Here is a 19051-nt window from a genome sequence, read left to right as displayed (position 1 = left end):
AAAAAAGGTGTGAATCATCTGAAGCCACCTTTTAGAGAACCTATTCAACCATGGGATTTATCATTAGTTCTACAAGCTCTGACAATGTCACCTTTTGAACCAGCCTGTTCTTACGACCTCAAGTATTTGTCATGGAAAACCTTGTTTTTGGTCGCTATTACTTCTGCCAGACGTATTTCTGAACTTCAAGCTTTATGTATCAAGAGTCCATACTTGATTTTTCATAGAGATAGAGTGTCTCTGAGAACTAATCTGTCATTTCTGCCTAAAGTGATCTCTGAAATGTCCATTAATCAAGCCATTAGGTTCATAGGTTCATAGGTTTATACTAGGCTATCTGCCCTAAGGCATTTATAAGCCTAGCCCAAAGTTATGTGGCTTACGCCACCCCTTATGTTAGAAATAATGTGCCCATTAGTTTGTTGTGCCTCTGTCCAGCAGTGACACAGAGATGATTCCCGGGGTAAACCTACGATCTCCCATCCACCGGTCAAGATTTCTCTTGAACAGAGCCAGCGAGGTGCTCTGCCTCACATGGACCAGGATTTTATTCCACAGCATGGGGAGTCTCTGGGTGATAAATCTATCCCTCCAGCACATCCTATTTATATCCGTGCTAAGGTTTAAGTCACTTGCTCTAGTGGTTCTGGTGGATTTGGATTTTTTGAGGTGGAGCATGTCCATTAATTCCGGGTTGGTCATGGCCTTGTATGTCAGGCACAGGTCACCTCTGAGCAGACGGTATGCAACTGAATAGAGTTGGAGTTTCTTCAGTCTGGCAGTATATGACAGGTTTTGGAGTCCCTTTATCCTTTTGGTGAGGAACTTTTGGGGTCTCTCCAATTGCTGCAGGTGTCGGGTGAGATACATCCCGAATGGGGCATTGTACTCGATCATTGGTCTGATAAGTGAAGAGTACAGGGGAACAATGACTTCACTTGATCTGGATGTGAATCCCTTCATGATCAGATGGGCAATGTAGAAGGTCTTTCGAACCACTTTAGCAACGTGAGTGTCAAACGAGAGGCCACTGTCAACCTGGGTACCCAGGTCCCTGATAACCTCTTCTGTGCTTAGTGGGTTGCCACCTATATGGTAGCTTGGGGTTACCTTGTTTTTCCCGAAGGGTATGACTATACACTTTTTTGCGTTTAACTTCAGGCCATGGCTCTGGCACCAGCTATCAGTTTCCGTAAAACCCTCTGAAGGATGTCTGTGTCCGATGTACTATCCACTATGGCACCCAGTTTGCAGTCATCCGCAAACTTTGTCAGCCATAGTCCTCCTATGTTTGCCTGTACTTCTGAGAAGTAGATGCCGAACAATAGGGGGCCAAGGACTGAGCCCTGTGGGACACCACTTGTAACCGGCTTGGAGTCTGACATGGCTCCAGCAACTCTAACCCTGTGGGTTCTGTCCTTTAGCCAGTTTGCAACCCATCTTGTGACATATGGGTTTACATTTAAGCTGGTAAGTTTCTCTATGATACCCGAGTGGGGTATTGTGTCAAAGGCTTTTGCAAGGTCAAGGTAGGCTGTATGGACTGCCTTTCCCTCATCAATGGCCTTGGTAACTGTTTCAAAGAAGTCGACCAGGTTCAAAAGGCAAGATCTGCCCTTGACAAAGCCAAACTGGGTTGGGTCCAAGGTCTGCAAGTCCCCTATGTCCTTGTTTATGAGTTCCATTATGATCCTCTCCATAGCTTTGCAGACCAGGCTTGTTAAGCTTATGGGGCGGTAATTACCAGGGTCCATAGAGGCACCACCTTTGTGGAGTGGGACCACAGTTGCCGTACGCCCCTCCTTGGGCACATATCCTGTGGTAAGGCTAAGATTAAACATCTGCCTTATGTGCGGGTTTAGTTCTTCATTGAGTTCATGTAGCACACAGCCGAGGACACCATCCGGTCCCATTGATGCTGTGTTTTTAGCTTTAGAGAGAGCAGCTTTCACCTGCGCATTTGAGATGTCTGGGAGGCTACACACTGTTGGGATAGTTATCTCTCCTTTTGGGCGGGGTGAAGTTTGCGCTGAACCTGTCTGCCAGTATGTTGGCAATGTCTGTTGGCTCAGTGATTTTTGTATCATTTTGGACTAATTCTGAGCATATCTGGGAGTTTCCACCCAGGTTTCTGACATAGCTGAAGAAGGCCTTATGATTGTCTTTTGAATCTATGGCAATTTTTTCTCAAAGTTGGCCTTTGATGATTTTATGAGGGATCGTAGTTTCTTGCTAGTACTGATCAAAGATGCCTTCCCTTTTGGGATTTTGCTCTATCATGTAATAGCTTTCTCCTCTTATTGTAAAGTTTGTTTATGGCTGGGGTCCACCAGACTGGACGTTTGCCCTTGGTGGAAAGAGTCTTGGTTTTATTTGGGATTGCCTGATCCATGCAGTCCTGAAGGTGTTCATAGAAGGCATTTGTAAGGGCTTCCAGATTGGGTTGTGGTTTCCATTGGCTCGGGGCCTTGAAGGATACCACACCTGTCTTGAGTAGTGTGAAGTTTGCTTTAGAGAAGTTCTTCACTGTGGTCTTTTTGTTTGGGGTGGGGGGATGTGGATTTCTAGTGAGATTAGTTTATGATCTGATCTCACCAAAGAGGGATATACTTCCGTGTGGAGCATTTTGTCCCCATGTTTGTGATGATGAGATCTAGTATATTTTCTCCTCTTGTGGGGACGGTGACTAGTTGTTCCATGGCATTTGAATTTATGAACTCCAGGAACCTTTGGGCTAGAAAGTTGGGGCTTGAGTAATGTTCCCAGTCTATATTCGGTAGTTGAAGTCACCCAATATGATGGTGTTTGGTGATACATTTATACCCTCCAGTGTCTTCAGGAAGGCTGTGTGGGTTTCCTGAGTTTGAGAGGGTGGCCTGTAGCATGCTACAAATTGTAGAGCAGTTTTGCCTATGGTTAATTGCACCTGGATGGTTTCCGATGCTTCGTGCGTAGCCACCAACCTGGAGGTGTGGGTATCCTTGATGAATATGGATACACCCCCTCCTTTTGTGGTATGGTCCGGGTATTGGGGCGAACGCATGATATGAGGTAAAACCTGATAGTGCCGGGTGCTCTCAGGAGCCTTGAACCAGGTTTCAGTCACAGCACAGACATCGATGTTCTCCATACTGAGAAGGGCCTCGAGTGCGTGCATTTTGAGATTTAGACTTCTGGCATTGAGCAGCATTACCCTTAGTTTCTTCCCGTTTTTGTTTTCTAGGGTGGTAGGTTTAGAATTTGAGCCTTGCCTAAAAAAGGCACTATGGGGGTGGCAAGAGCCTTAGCCAATATCCGGAATCCCAGGGGTGACAGGTGCAAGCCGTCCCTTGCGAAGCAGCGTGGCTTGTCAAGCATGTCATCCCAAGCAGACAGACACTGGATCCCCTTTGAACGACACCAGCCTGGTGAGTGGGACGTCAGTGTGTCTGACTATGGAATCACCTATGACAAGTATGTTTGGTGTTGTATTTGGCCTTAAGGGCAGTGACTGCTTTGCACACTGATTTTTTTTTTTATGTGTTGTTTGTGTGGTGTCTTGAATTGCCAGTTTCCTTTCCCAATCATTCAAACAGAGGAGAGTATTGCCTACATACCCTAGATATACACAGGCAAATCCGTTTTTACTTAAACAGGGCTAAACCCTCTCGTAAATCTGACCAGTTATTTTTTGCCTTTTCGGTGGCAACTTCTGCTGCCTTCCATGCCAGAGCTTCTTTACATGACATCTGTGCAGCTGCAACTTGGGCTATGCCTCATACCTTCATCAATCATTACAAATTGGATTTGGCCTCCAGGGGAAGAGCATCTTTCGGTTCTATGGTGCTCAGGAATGTCCTTCCATGAGAGCCTCCCAGGATTAGAGGTAGCTGGGGACACTGTCCCATGTGTAAGGAATGAACAAGGATTAACAATATCAGATAAAGAAGTTGTGTCTTACCATAACGTTCCATCTGTATTGTTGATCCTTGTTTAGTCATTATGACCCTCCCTCCTTCCCCCTCTTGTGGTTTCTAGCAGATCTCACCATCCGGTTCTCTTAGGTTATTTGACCAGAGGTAGCCTCTACCTTCTTTGACTTGCACACTCAATCTGAGCTAACATGGAGAGGGGGATTGTGGGTAAGAGTTTAGCTCAAGAGTTTGAAGCTGACGCGAGCTTGGAAAATGGCCAGCTCAGTTCCGAGCTCAGGACCGATACCCATGCGTAATGACGGAACGAGGATCAACAATACAGATGGAACGTTATGGTGAGACATAACTTCTTTTTCCTGCATACCCACGTTCCCACCAGAAATCTCTGTTCTAATGATCAACAACTCATAAAAGTACGCAAACCCAATAAAAGAGCCAGCCAGTGTCTTTACTGTTATTCCATACCTAAGCTATGGAACACTCTACCAAATAATATTATCAGTATAGATAATACCAAAAAGTTCAAGCTTACACTAAAAAAAAAAAAATACCTATCCAACTCGTGGATCTGCCTTTGCACTACAACCAATAGCTAACCCCACCGTCTTATATTTCCTTTGTCTCTGTCCTCTCAACCTGCTACCATCCCTTCTAACATCCTACTAACTTAAATGTTTCTCCTTACACCCTCTCATAGCTTTCCCTCTTTCTACATCCCCTCCCACTATTTCTTAATTTTCATATTATAACTCATCTCTCAATCTCCCTAATAATTTATCCTTACCTTTAAACATCACTTTACCTCTTCCCTCTTTACTCCTTTCATTGGCTGTACTTTCATAAAGATTAACCTTTCCTCTCCAGAACCATCCAATGTTTTATGTTTTCTAATGCCTACTATCCAACTTATTTATATTTATAAAAACATATTTTATGGGATGTTAATTTTTTTCTATCAAAAATGTAAATTTGTATGTGCATTCACTACCTCCTATTATTTTATAATGTGATGATACATCATTACTGTTATTGTCAATTTTTAATCACTGCTTGGAGCTTTTCTCCCCAGGCCTCAGCTGAAAATGGGTTTCTGACCCAGTCGGACTTTTCTGGTGACCAAATGATAATAAATAAAGTTGTCTGCTGTTTCTATTCTGGATGCTGCTTCCCATGTTACAAAACATTCCATTAAAGGCAGCTATGGTGCAGCTGATCATCCTCCAGAGTAACTGCTACTGGTTCTCTCTAGATGTTCACTTGATTTTGGCTACAGTCTGTTCCTGAGAATGTGGAAATCTAAACTGTTGGACTCCCCTCTGGATAGGGAGTCTGTCTTTGTTCTTTCTGCCACCGCTGACATTTTTAAAAACCTTTAAGATAGAGGCAAAGTAATGAATTTAAACAGATCTTTCTCTTTCTGTTTCTTTGTCTCTAGATTTCAGAGGAACCAACCTGCCAGTGCTGGCCCTTTCTTTCCTAAAAATCAAAAAGCTCCCCAAAAATGGTAACAGATATTCTAAAAAAAATATCTCAGGATCAACCTACTCAGGAATTTAAGGAGTCTAAACTTCCATTTCTTGACAAATCAGCCTCCTTGTGACCGTCTGCCTTCCAATCAACCCAAGGGAGAAATTCCTTCTAGATCTCAACTTTACAGTGAATCTACCTCTTTATCTCTGTCTCTCTGGGATTCACTCTAAACATCAAAAAAATTCCCTCTCTGGATCTGGTATTTCTGGGTTGCAGGCATAGTTTCTTGTGAGTGGTGGTCCTCCTTCCTTAGAAAAAGCTGTCATTCCTAAAGGACTACTTTCAGTCCCTCCTCCTCTTAGGTATGACCTCAGCAACAGAGATCTTAAGAGCCCTGAGATTTATGGCCTCCACCATTCCCATGGTTCCTTGGGTAAAACTCTATGTGAAGACGATGCACTGGTATCTGAAATTAGTCTGTATTCAACATTATCACCATCTGAACTTTCCAACTTTTCTCTTGACATTCATCAAAAGGGAGCTTCATCTGTAGATCACTCAAATATTTCTCATCACAGGGTTGCCTTTTCTAGCTCCTTCCCAAAGACCAGAGGTAATGCAGGGATTGCAAAATTAGAATTAGAGCTTTTATTTCCGTGATATTTATGTGGTCCATAGTGCATGATCCGAGAAGGATAAGAAGCACATTCTACCAGAGCTGTTACTTCTTCTGGTACTTTTTTAGAGAGTCTTGATTCCAGATCTATTTTGGAAGCTGCTACTTGGTCCTCTGTACATAGCTTTATGAAGTATTACAAAACTGATGCCTTTCTAGGTCTAGAGCTGGGTTTGTTAGATCCATCTTACAAAGAATCTTAGACCCCCATCTGTATTCCTCATTCCTCTTCCCTAGAATCTTAAAAAGCTTTGGGAATCTTCTCAATAGTTACGCTGCAACAGTGATCTTAGGCAAGACATAGTACAGTTGTGCAATAATTTACCATAACAGTAAGCTGTCCGACTGATTACTGTTACAGTATTACATTCCTCCCTCCTTTCCCCTATTTTGTCTTATTTTCTATTTTTGGTTGAGGTTGTATCCTTTCCTTTTCCGGTCTCTTGGTTGATGTGTGTTTTTTGTAATAATCTCTTGTCTTTATTGCCTTCCTGGCTTTCTGGTCTGGGGCAAGAAAGTCCTAAGGTACTTCACACTCATACATCCCTTATAAACTTCACAGCCTTGGCATACCTTGATCATACATCAGACATATGGCATGAGAGGAAGATGCCTAGGCTTTGGTATCCTGGCCGGATGTATGGCTATTCCTGGTGGGATATCCCTAATAGTAAAAATGCAGCTGTGATCAGTTGGACAGCTACTGTCATTGTAAGTTATTACACAGCTGTAAAAAGCACGAACTAAGTCCCAAAAATCCACAAAGTAGCAAAGGTAGAAGGATGTAGACCAAATAATCCAACAGTTACTTCCACAGAATACTTTATTAAACACGAAAAACAAAATCGAACGTGAAATCCATCAAGCGCTTTCGCCTGAAACCCTGTCAGGCTTTTTCAAGATATTCACAACAAGAAAATATCCTGCTTTAAATAATCCCTTCAATAAGCCTAAATTACAACTTGCTAAAATCAATTAAAACAATCAAATCTAATTGAGAAACTAATTAAACACATTTAAATATGGTTATATAGCCATGCCTGCTGAAGAACCTAAGGGAACCAAATCGTTGATGTACATTATCCTTTTAAAATATTTAACGATACATTTCTTTACATCAACCTTTAGTAGAGATGTTTCTTATATCATTTATAAATATAAATATAAATAAAAATAGAAATGGAAATAGAAATAAAAATAGAAAATGGGGAAATATTAAATAAATGTAATGTAGTAAACACTGAAGATATGTTAATATATACACTGTTAAACATATAGCTATTAAAATACATAACATATTTTCATTACTTTAAAAACTTAAAATTGATTTTAAAAGTTGTGAAATCTGATAAAAATATATATAAATATGTATTTAAATAAATATAAATATATCTGAAAATATGTAAATAATTATAAGTAGCCTATAAATTACGTAAATATGTATGTCAATATACGTGTCTAGTAAATGTAGTTATAAATTATAAATTAATAAATGTATATATAAATTATTAATTAATAAATAAATTTATTTAAATTTATTTAAATTGATTACTTGTAAATGTGCAAAATGTTAAATATTACACAGCTGTACTTTCTTTCAGGAACCTTTGAATGGACCATTGTTCATGTAGATACATTTTCCTCTGTTTGCAAATGTCAGTGCATCTGTTGTTTACCTATCAATCTCTCATTTCCTCTTCACTTTAATCACTTTTACTCTTATTTTGTCAGTCTTTCCTTACCCATAAGAAACCTGTTAAAGTTTATTTCCTTTCCTTGTTGGCGCTTGCTTAGTTCAATGAAGAATTGTAATTAAGCACTTACTTCCGCTGTACTGACTACTGCCACTGTTTTGCTATACTACAGGTGTTCTAGATTTTGGTAGGTCTTGCTCCTCCCCACTGCTGTATTATCAGTGTAGCTGAGAGTTTTAATGTGAACTGTGCTTTATAAACACTGCATGCTTACAGTATATCTTCATCTTCTTTGTCTGTTTTGGCTTATGTCTGACATCTTGTGTCCTGTTATTGATGTTGTCTGGCCATCCTGGTAGTTACTTTGATAATCTGGTATAGGCCTCTGTGCTAATTACAGTGTTGGGACAACTGACGTCATGTTCTCCAAACCAGCTCTGGTAGCATAGAGCCGAAGCCCTGACCACAGCCCATGTGACCTGAGCTTTAGTAGCAGTTTGGGTAATAGAGCTGGCAGGGAGGATGAATGTGCCTGTCTTTAGGGGAGGGAGCATACTGGTTTGGGAGGATTATTCATCGTGACCTGGTGAAGACCAGGGCTAGAAGCCCTCACTGGACTGGAATGTGTGGGATGTCTGAGGAGGGGTGCCTGCTGATGTGGGAGGATCACTTATTGAGCCCTGGTGAAGACCAGGGCTAGAAATGGTCACAGGGTGGGGATGTAAGGGATGCCTGAGGAGGGGTGCCTGCTATAGGGCCCAGAACAAACACATATTCATAAACTGCATCTCACTGTCTGTTCAGCTCACATTAGCAGTGTCCTTGTGCTGAGAAGTAGGTCCTGAAGAAACAATTTACAAACTCTCGTATTACGGCTCCTTGCCTGGTCCCATCCCACGTTTGGTACCTGGCAGCTTACTCTCCGTAGAACCTTGACATGTTGATTGAGGACCCTTGTGTGTATGGGCATTGCTGAAGGGGAGACCATCTCAACATTGGCCACTCTGGGTGACTGCGAGGGTTCAGGCATCCAAGTTAGGAGATGAAAAAAGCTAACATTGCTGTTTGGTAAGCTAGGGCAGTGAAATATATTGGGGCTGCTCCTTTCTCATATATTAAGTGCGGCTACTTAAAATTTATATGACACTCTAATTATGAATGGCATTAGGTTCTCGAGGAAGATGGTTTACGTACGGGTCTAGCAGAAACTGGTTCTCAGAAAACCTGATCTGACAAGGTGTTCTTAATAAAAATGCATTTTTTACAATAAACATATTTATAGTAGACGTAGGTAGAAGGTGTAAAGTTGTATTTTATTACTACTACATGTAAATTCATAGCCATTTGAAGGGAACAGCTGAGCAGTTACATTTGAAAAGTTAAGATTCTTCAGATTAAGTCTTTTTGTCGTGTGCCTTCATCTGGTAAATTAGAAGTGGCCCAGTCTTGAAGTGGTTCCATTGTGAAATAAGTAAGGCAGAGGGGTGTCTGTGTACAATGTTAGATCCTAAATGGATGTAATTTCACACTGCACAAACTACTCATTTTGTTTACTTTATCCATAACTGTTGTAGCATCAGAAGTATTTTCACCTTTAACGCACAGTGTATTGTTTTTTTTTTGTTGTTGTTTGTTTTTTGAACATGTCTGTAGATTGAAGAGGAAGAGAGGAAAAGAATTGAAGATCTTAAAGAACAAGAAAGAAAAAGAGCCACTGAGGAGCTGGAGCAGTGGAAGAAAGTACAGAGCCAAGCAGCTGAGATGCAGATGGCAAGGAAAGAACAGCAGCTACAAAAGGAAATGCAAAACAAAGAGAATAAAACAACAAATGAGGAAAGGCAGGCTAACCTCTCAAAATCACTTCCAGGAAGTCTACAACAGTCAGCTACAGGTGTGTGTCTTATTGAAAGACCATGAATTGTAGTATGAGGAAGAAATAATAGCTTTTTACTTAGATTTTTGTAAATGGATGCATACAGTATGCAGAAAATGCCTGTTTTCAGGAACACCTCAGGTGAGGATATCCTCAAGAGTGACAGAAAAGTTTCCTCCTCAGAATTCACCAGCTCCTCAACCATGGAATACCCATTACAGCTTGTGCCTACATTTTTATATGTGAGGTTACACACTGTGCTCTCACTAATGCATGGGGCTTTGCCCCATTCACATTTATTTTATTTTATTTATTTTTATTTTACAGTTTGTTTACCGGGACAGTCCATTGGGCCAATGAAGAACCCATTTTCAATGGAGTCCCTGGGAGAAAAGCTCCATGAACAGCAATATAATATGAAGACAGTGCATTTGCATTTATGTAATACTGTTGAAGAATGATGGTATTATACAACATGACAAACATCCACGATTGCAGTGAAAATACATCAAAAAAGCAAAAGGTAAAATTGCACACACACACACACACACACACACACACACACACACACACACACACACACAGACGAGTCAATTAAAATAGGAAAAATCCATTGGTGCATATTCCTGTTAGATTTGTTACAATGAGAAGTAACACAAGGTTGGCATTATAGTTTTACATGAAATCTTAGCAGAGTTAAAGTAGGATAGAGAGATAAGAGGTGTTAATTGTTGAATGCAAGAAGGGTGAGACATTGCATTCAGGTAGCCAGATACTTCTCCAAAATTCTCAGGCACAGCCCCACTTGTTCCTTTGCAATAGCACAAGAGACAGGCCCATTCATTCCCCAGGCAGAGCAAGATTCATTTGGCCTATTCTTGTCTACCTCATAAGCTCCTTCATTCTTCAGAGGGAAAAGCAGGGAGTAGTAAGGGAACCAGTCTGCAAAGCCATGTAGAACCCCTCTCGTAACCAGCCTAACCACTTCTCTCAGTGTCATCGATTTCCACTATATTCTCCTGCATGGTTGAGTTACTGCACATATTCCTGCTCAAATCTTCCAGTTCCCTGTAACACTGAGTCACCTACTTCTCATTGATGGTAGACTCATCTGTACACTCCTCTGTAGGGTCTAGCAGCTGAGACAAACTGCCACCCTCCCCCTAGGGTGGGAGAGCTGACAAGTGAGACATACTCCCATCAGTCCCACCCAGCTCATCTTCTCATGACACTATTCAAACATAGATCATTTAGGGCATAGTCAGGGCTTTATCCCCCTATGCCACAGAGTTAAGTTGTCAGTTTAAAAAGAGAAGAAGAGCTTTTTTCCAAGGTTTGAGTTTGCAAATTTGAAGGCATTTTTTTTTTATCTTTTGGGTCCTCAGTTTAAAAAGTTGAGTGGGCAGCGGATCTGGGAACGGCACAGTCTGCTGAAATTGCTAGTTACAGCTCTGTTGACAGTACCTTTTATTAAACTGACATTTGTACCCTCACCTTTTGGGAATCAGCCCATGTAAGCATTCAAGGATACTTTCACTTCTTATTCAGTACCCCAGGTTTTGTTTTGTTCTACATTGGCTCCTCCACCCTCCTCCACTGTTCTAAGAGGAAGTGGAGTGTCCCCATTAATCTTTCACCAGTTTGCATACTACCCTGCTTTCTCTTCTGATTGAGATAGAAAGGAGTATCACATGATGTCATTTTTTTTCCTGGAGTGCATTCTTCATGCCTAATAGAGTCTTGACCTCTTGCCTGTTTGGATGGAAGAGATATTTGGGATTGGGAATTCACTAACTTAGTTTCTTAATACTTGACAAGGACTTGATGCTATACAAAGATGGAGAAGAGAGACCCCTTTTTCTGGCCACTTCTGAGGTAAGACTATGACACACAGTACATTGGTTGCAGTTAACTTTGTCAATTGTGGTTTTAGTCAGCATAGTTTACTTCTATGTTTTTGATCAAAGGCATTTGTTTTCAATTGTTGGAAATGTTGATGTTCAACACATGTGCTGTTTGAGCTGTGGTTGCTAAGAATAATCTCATTTCTGATGCCAGAGCTTTCTGATAAGGATAGGAACATGTGTGCAAGTGTTTACAGGTTAGGGTCAGAGTAAGAGCTAGGTAAGTGGATAGATTTAGTGCTGTGTGCAAGTTTGTGAAGTGTGTATGTGAGTGCCTTGTGTAGTGCTACTGTTTGTGAAGTGTGTAAGGTTGGTGTTAGAAGCAGTGGTAGGGTTAGCAGACATGAGTCTTAGAACTCTGCCCCTAACCACAACTCTACACATTACTTTGCTCAAAACCCTTTCCCTAACTGTGTCAGTATTCAGACAAAGTATGTTTGAAGGTACTCTTATTTTGGTTTTAGTTTAGCATTTGGAAAAGGAGAGCTTTTGTTTTCATTTTTTCAACAGATATAGTTTAAATTTTTGTTGTGTTTATATATAAATGTGTAGAAATTGATGTAATGTTCATCAGTGTTTGTGCATATCAATGTTAGGTGCTATAACCAGTATATTATGTGGCTTTTCTCTAAATTGGTCACTCTAACACTGTTATTTTGCATAAACTTTTCCTTCTCCTTTACTGTCAAAACTGGAGGTCAAGCTTCACATGGACTTTTGTTGAGTCTTAGTTTACACAGATGTTTTAGAAAAGCCTGCTTCTGCAAGTGGACCATATTTATAATCAGTTTGCCTACTTTCAAAGAGTCTATCTTGGGGTATACATATTGCTTGCATAGTTTTCTATAAAAAATTCACCTTGGTGTGGCATCTCCTTTATATCAAGCTCTTTATCTTTACCTTCAGTGCTGACTGCAAGTACACCATAGTTATGGTCAACTTACAGATCTTTTCAAGGAATTTATGTCCATATATTTATTCTAGTCTGTCCAAAAGCTTACACCCTCAGTTCTATCCTGAATGGAGGTTGAGGATACTTTAAATCTGCCTATTCTGGAAGCTCTGTCTTAGCCTCCCACCTCCTTTCCAGTGTTTAGAAAATGTACATATAGTCATATTTATGTTTTACCCTGAAATAGGCTAAGCCAAATAGTTCATCACAAGTTCAACACTGCAGTTTCTACCACCTTTGTTAATACGAATTCCACTTAATTGGCCATTGAACCTTTGGATTGCATGCCTTTTTTCTACCATACGACCAATCATATGTTGACCAAAGAACCATACCTGTCTGTGGACATTTATTGCAGTTTATCCAGAAGCTTCTCCCCCTTTCCTGCCCTCAACAGAAGTGGGAGTTATTTACAAAAGTATTATTTTTCTTTATCTGGGGGAGATATTTTGGATGTATATAGATACATCCATCCATCCATATCCCCTTTTCCCATTTCTTTACATGGTGTAGGGTTGTTACATGAACACTGACGATAATCTAGAAACAATGTTCACACCACTGGGTGGCTAGCCCTGCTGTGGTTATTTTTTCATACCATACACATGTGCGTGCATGCACACACACACAGCTGTGGCCATTTTGTTTTAGTTAGTCCAGTCCACCTACTGTTGTCTTTGGAATTTACAAGTGCATGTCATATCAAGACCATACATTTTTTTTTTTATTTTATTTAACATTTGTTAACTGGGAAAGTCCAATTTGGAACGAGTCAATTTTCAGTGGAGGCCCGGGGAGAAATGCTCCAGACGCATGTCTTTGTAACGTGGGAGGAAACCGGAGCAGCTGGCAGAAACCCACATGACGCAGGGAGGACATGCAGACTCTGCACAGAAGGCACCCCAGCCAAGAATCAAACCAGAGAACCTCTTGCTTTGAGGCAACAATGCTACCACTTCCCCACTGCGCCATCCAAAAGCAAAACATGATGTACATACAGATATATTTATGTTATATGGCCTACCTTTGACAAACAAAACTAAAGTAATGGTTATAAAATTCATCACGGAGATCTCCGCCACATTGATTAATATGAATTAGTGGTGGTTAATCCTGGGATTTATGCTTTTTTATATTCACAATATCTGACAGACATAAGAATACAACATATCTGTTTTCCTGTACACAAATGACCCATGTTTATATCAGAAAGAAAATTAATTTCTGTTTCTATGATTCACCCTTAGCATAAGCTGAGATATACCTTCAGCTCCACGGGCACTAACATATTGACCCAAACTGCATGGAGTTGTTCAAAGAACCTAAGGGTAATGTGCATTTCCAAGCACAGTTCTATTAGGTTGACACTTCCAAGCTTAATCATAAAGAAGGGCTGGTGATACATACATAACAGAAAAGAATAACAAAACTTCCAGACTGATCAAGTGACCATGGTTATTTCATCTTACGTTAAGGGTAACCTAATCAGGTGAAGGAGCAGAGACTGACCTGATCTAGCAATGATGAGGATAGCAAGCCTTTTAGAAGAGGCTTAAATCATAATGCAATTATTCTTCCAAGACAAAAGGCAAATATCTGTCCTTTTAAAAGGATCCATTTGCAAAAAAGAAAGAGTCAGTACCTTTGAGAGTAGAAATTTGTGTGGGGACTGACCTATCCACAAGAATCTTTAAAAGGATAGTAGGTACAGGTATAAGAGATCTAAAAGGAACAGACTATGATGACTCTAAATGTCTGTACTACACTGTGGTACATCATGCTGTAGATCCCAAGTAATTAAAAATAAGGGGAACATATTGTCAACTAGGTCTGTAGAAATCTTGCTGACTATTTGAGACTAAAGAGAAAAGTAAATTCCATTGTAAAGAAACTGAAACATTCTGCCCAGATCAGAATTCACATTTTGCTGGTGTTCTGGGACAGCAGTTTTCAGCACTGATGATGGTAAGAAGGACAGACTGTAAAAGAGCCAAGAACTCATGCTATAAAAAAGATCCTGGTGCAGGATAAAGTTCACCTGACACTGGCTGCTAACAGATGCTAGATTGAAGATTAGTGGGGCAAACTTAGTAGAAAGCGTCTGCTATAAGTACCTCTGAACTATGTTTTATAAGCAGGTCCACCAAATAGCAGAGTAGGTTATCCCCATTCTAAACACTGGTGTACTAAGAAAGCTTCAGTTTTCTGATCTCACTTTGAGAGCTTGGAATCATGTGTTCCTGCTCCATCTAAGCATTAGCAAACCAGAAAAGACCCAGTTTTGTGATCTCACATTGATGAGTTGATATCATGTTTTCAAAAAGGCTGTGCCTTAGATCCCAAAGAAAGTGGACATTACAAGGCATTTGTGAAACATAAGCCAGTGCCCTTATATGTAAAAGATAATCTAGTAGAGCATGAATTTGGTCATATACAGTATATTCTGAGAGAATTATAGCATAAGAGGGCAAAAATGAAGTTAGGATAGAGGTGTAGTCTGCTTTATTACCATCAAGCTATATTGTCTAGCAGAGACTAGGTGCCTGCATTTCCACAGGGGGACAGGAGTAGATGGATGTCTAGCCTGCACTAATGTTAAGTTGTAAAAATAATACCCAGACAGTGGACTATAACATTTATTATATCTGTAAGACACAGACTCCTAAGAATTCTGTTAAAGATGTATTGCCTTTAGCTTACTTGTATGGTAGTCAACACGAAACCCACCTTGTATTGCTTCTGGCAGCAGCACTGCAGGCAAATAGAATTTTAATAGAATATGTTCAGATTTTGCTGTATTTTTACTCTCCCTTCTCTTTATGTCTCTATCCTTTGCCATCCAGCAACAAATGATGGGTTAAAATACACTACAGATATACTAGTAAATTCTAGAGCAGCAGTTATAACTTTGTAGTGATCTCTTCAGCTGAGGAGAGATTCATAATTCACCTTACTTGTCTTACCAGGGATTAACTCTTATTTCCCAGAATGATTGGTTGTGTTTAAGCAAGCAGATTGGATATGGCAATATAACATTAATATTTCCATGACTAACTGTCTGCATCAGTATTGCAGTCTTGCTATCCAGACTGATTTAATCAGTCCTTGTCAGCTGGGGGATATTTCAGCATTGCCTAAAACATTAGTGTTCATTTCTGTATACTAAGATATAGTTTCATATATATATAAACATATACACACACGCACACATATACACACACACACACACACACATATACACACACACACACACACACACACACACACATACACACACACACACACACACACACGTGCAGCATGTTGGATTAAGTGTATCTTGGGCCCTAGGCTTATATTTTGTTAGAATGTGTTTTAAATTTATATTTTAGAATACTTTTCCTGTAAGCAGTAAAACAAAATATGTTGACCAATAATGACAAAAGTTCTCATTTCAGAACATTTTAGCCTTAAAAGGCCACTTAAATTGCTATCATTATAATCCACTATTATCCATACTCGTCAGTTACAGCCATCCACCAATGTCTGTTAGTGACAAAAATGGCCACAGTACAGTATTCCAATTTGCTTTACACAAATACAGGATAGTCCTGCAAAGCTTTTACCATCTTGTGTCTACAGTGGTGGGGAAATCATTCTGTGTTGTGCAACTTATAAACAAAGGTATGGCATCGAAGTCCAAGGAAGGCATTGTTCCACTGTATTTGGTATTCATCAGACCTATCATTGAGTACAGTGCCTCCTTTGGTATGTACCTAACTAGGCATACCCAACAGCTGCAGCATTCACAGAGGTTCCTCACTAAAAGAATATAGGGCATACGTAAAATGTCCTATGCAAACCGCCTCAAGGCCCTATCCCTGTATTCTGTCTCCTACAGGCTTTTGAGGGGAGAGCAATGTCTGGCATAAACGGTATTGTCATCATACCCCACTCTGATGGACCTCCTGCATAGCCACAAAACAAACAACACTATAATTATCCATTCTAAAGACTTAAACATTGCCTGTGATATAAATAGGATCTGATGGAAAGATAGGTATGTATCCCAGAGACTGCTTCTATGGAACAGGCTCCCCATCCATGTGAAGCAGAGTTCCTTCCTAACCCAATTCAAGTGCAGCTTGGACAATTGGATGGGAAATCGGAAATTCATCCCTGGTTTGGCACCTATGTCTCTAATGGACACAGGTAACCTGTAAATGGTTAATCTCCCAGGCCCATGCTTACACTTAAGTATATCAAAACTTGTCAGAGATTTAGGATGGATGGCTAGGCTTAAAAAGGCCCTTGTGGTCATTACCTAGTAAACACCTGTGAAGCTATGAATCTATGAACAAAACTAATGACTTTTTAACTTTATCAATTCAGCAGGGTCAGTCATTTCTATCTACAGACATCACCTAAACCCAGTAATTACAGCCACATTGTAAACTGCTTCCTTCTCAGATATCTGTGGCAAAAAATGAATAATATTATAGCCAAGGTAACATATATTTCAAATTTGTGTCACAGAAACACACAGTAATCAAGGTATTCCAAATCAGTTTACAAACACGTGTACAGTAGTCTTGCAAAGCCAGATAAATGACAGCAGTTTATAAATGACCAGATAATAACAGCATAATGTACTTTCATACATGGCTAGCCCCACACCTCCATCAGCAGTTATAGCTACTTTGTTGACTGTGTGCACCCCTTATTGTTATGAAGAAATAAATGATATGTACTTTATTAGTAGCTTTGGATGAACTACATGACACTGTTTAACGATCACTAGCATTATACCATAATATCCAGCCATGTGTACCACAGTTTAAATAAGAGTATTTATGATGAGAGCATAAGAAATATTAACCACCTGATAACACATGCTAAATCAGTATGCACAATCCCTGCAGAAGTAAAAGTCATTTGATTAATTCCATGTTAAACAGAACTAGTACTAATGCAGGGGTCTATATTAGATGAACGAAAGTTCATCTTAGCGAATGCTCACATGAGTGAAAATCCAGGAACTCAAAACTGCAATTGTGGAGGGCTGCGCCCCCACCCCCGCTAAATATATATTCCTACTCCAAGATCGCACTACAGTGAGGAAAGGGCAAATATTCCCATCTTCACTGCACTGCAGTCTCACAATTGTGGTTTCGAGTTCTGCAATTTACGCTCATGTGCACGTTCGCTAAGATGGACTTTCGTTCATCTAATATAGACCCTAATGCGGATATTGCTGTTGGCAAATGACTTTGTATTTCTGTGATTCATCTACAAATGCAATGCCTGCTGCTCTTGAAGAATAAATGGCCTATGCTACATCAAAAAAAAAAAAAAATTGGCATACTGATGATATTGCTATAAAATTTATTGAACTAGATCAGCTATGCAATAGGGAATGGTTAATAAACAATACGTTCAATGTTAGTTACTAGGCATGCAGTCCCGGAGGCCATTAAGTGCCATGTCTCAAAGCTGTATCCATGTACTTGGTCTCCTACAGACTTCTGCACAGTGATCTATGCCTAGCTTACAAGGCATCCTCCGATCCTACACTACCGAATTTGTTGCACATCCACAAATCAAATAACATCAAATCGACCTGTTCTATGAAAATAAATCTCATTTTGACATAAACAGGACATATTGGTAGGACAGGTATGTGTTTCAAAGATTACCTCTTCTCTGGAACAAGTTTCCCATCAATGTGAAACGAAGCTTATCTCTAGTCATGTTGAAACACAACTTTGAAATCGCAAATTTTCCCTAAAGGACAGGAGTAGCCTATAAACGCTTGATGTGTACAAGCTTATATCATAACTGCTAAATTCCGTATGGTATTGACACAGACATCCATCCACAACACCTTTTTTCCTATTTTTACACATGGGGTTGGAGTGTCACTTCAACAGTGACAGTCATTTAGAGCCAAGGTTTACACCGCTGGGTGGTTAGCCCTGCTGCGGTAGTTCTTCCACACTACACATTTACACACACACTCACACCTATGGCCAGTTTAGAGTGTCCAATTCACCTACTGCATGTCTGTGGAATATGGGAGGAAACCCATGCAAACACAAGGAGGATATGCAGACTCTGCACAGAAGGCACCCCAGCCAGAAATCAAACTGGGGAACCTCTTGCTGTGAGGTGACAACACTATCTGATGTGCCACTGTGCTGCCCCAAATAATGCAGACTATGCCACATGACAAATATAAACCCCACTGCAGTTGCTGGAGGCTATAAAGTAAATACTGTAAAAATATATTACAAAAATGCAACACGTTTAGACCATATTTACCCAGTCCCAGCCTGCTAATAAACTAATTAATGTTTTAGTGCCATTATTAAAACATAACAGTTAAAGACAATATAAATGCTGTGGCAGCTTTTGTTCAACAACGCATAAGTCGTGCAAAAATCAGAAATATTACTTTATATAATGTACTAATCTGATGTTGTCAATTTTCATGCATTCCTCAGCATGTGGGTTCGGATCTGACTCTGCTGCTTTTTACAGCTTGTGGCTACTGCAAACTCTCGAGCTCCTCCCTTACTCATAATGCTGT

At 40.1% G+C, this 19051-nt stretch overlaps 1 protein-coding gene across 3 annotated transcripts in view; it reads left to right on the top strand.

Moving 5' to 3' along the window:
- The window catches only part of DNAAF4 (dynein axonemal assembly factor 4), a 1080792-nt gene that overhangs the window by 291734 nt on the left and 770007 nt on the right, over positions 1-19051 (top strand). For all 3 annotated transcript variants that reach the window (XM_044078961.1, XM_044078960.1, XM_044078962.1), the window contains one exon: positions 9408-9645. In XM_044078961.1, coding sequence (XP_043934896.1) covers positions 9408-9645 — 238 coding nt within the window. The remainder of the gene's footprint in view (positions 1-9407; positions 9646-19051) is intronic.

Source organism: Protopterus annectens, chromosome 7.part1, assembly GCF_019279795.1.
Source record: "Protopterus annectens isolate FY-2018-M chromosome 7.part1, PAN1.0, whole genome shotgun sequence".
Lineage (NCBI taxonomy): Eukaryota > Metazoa > Chordata > Ceratodontiformes > Protopteridae > Protopterus > Protopterus annectens.
The sequence above is the reverse complement of the archived record's forward strand: the minus strand, read 5'-3'. Positions and strand labels throughout refer to the sequence as shown.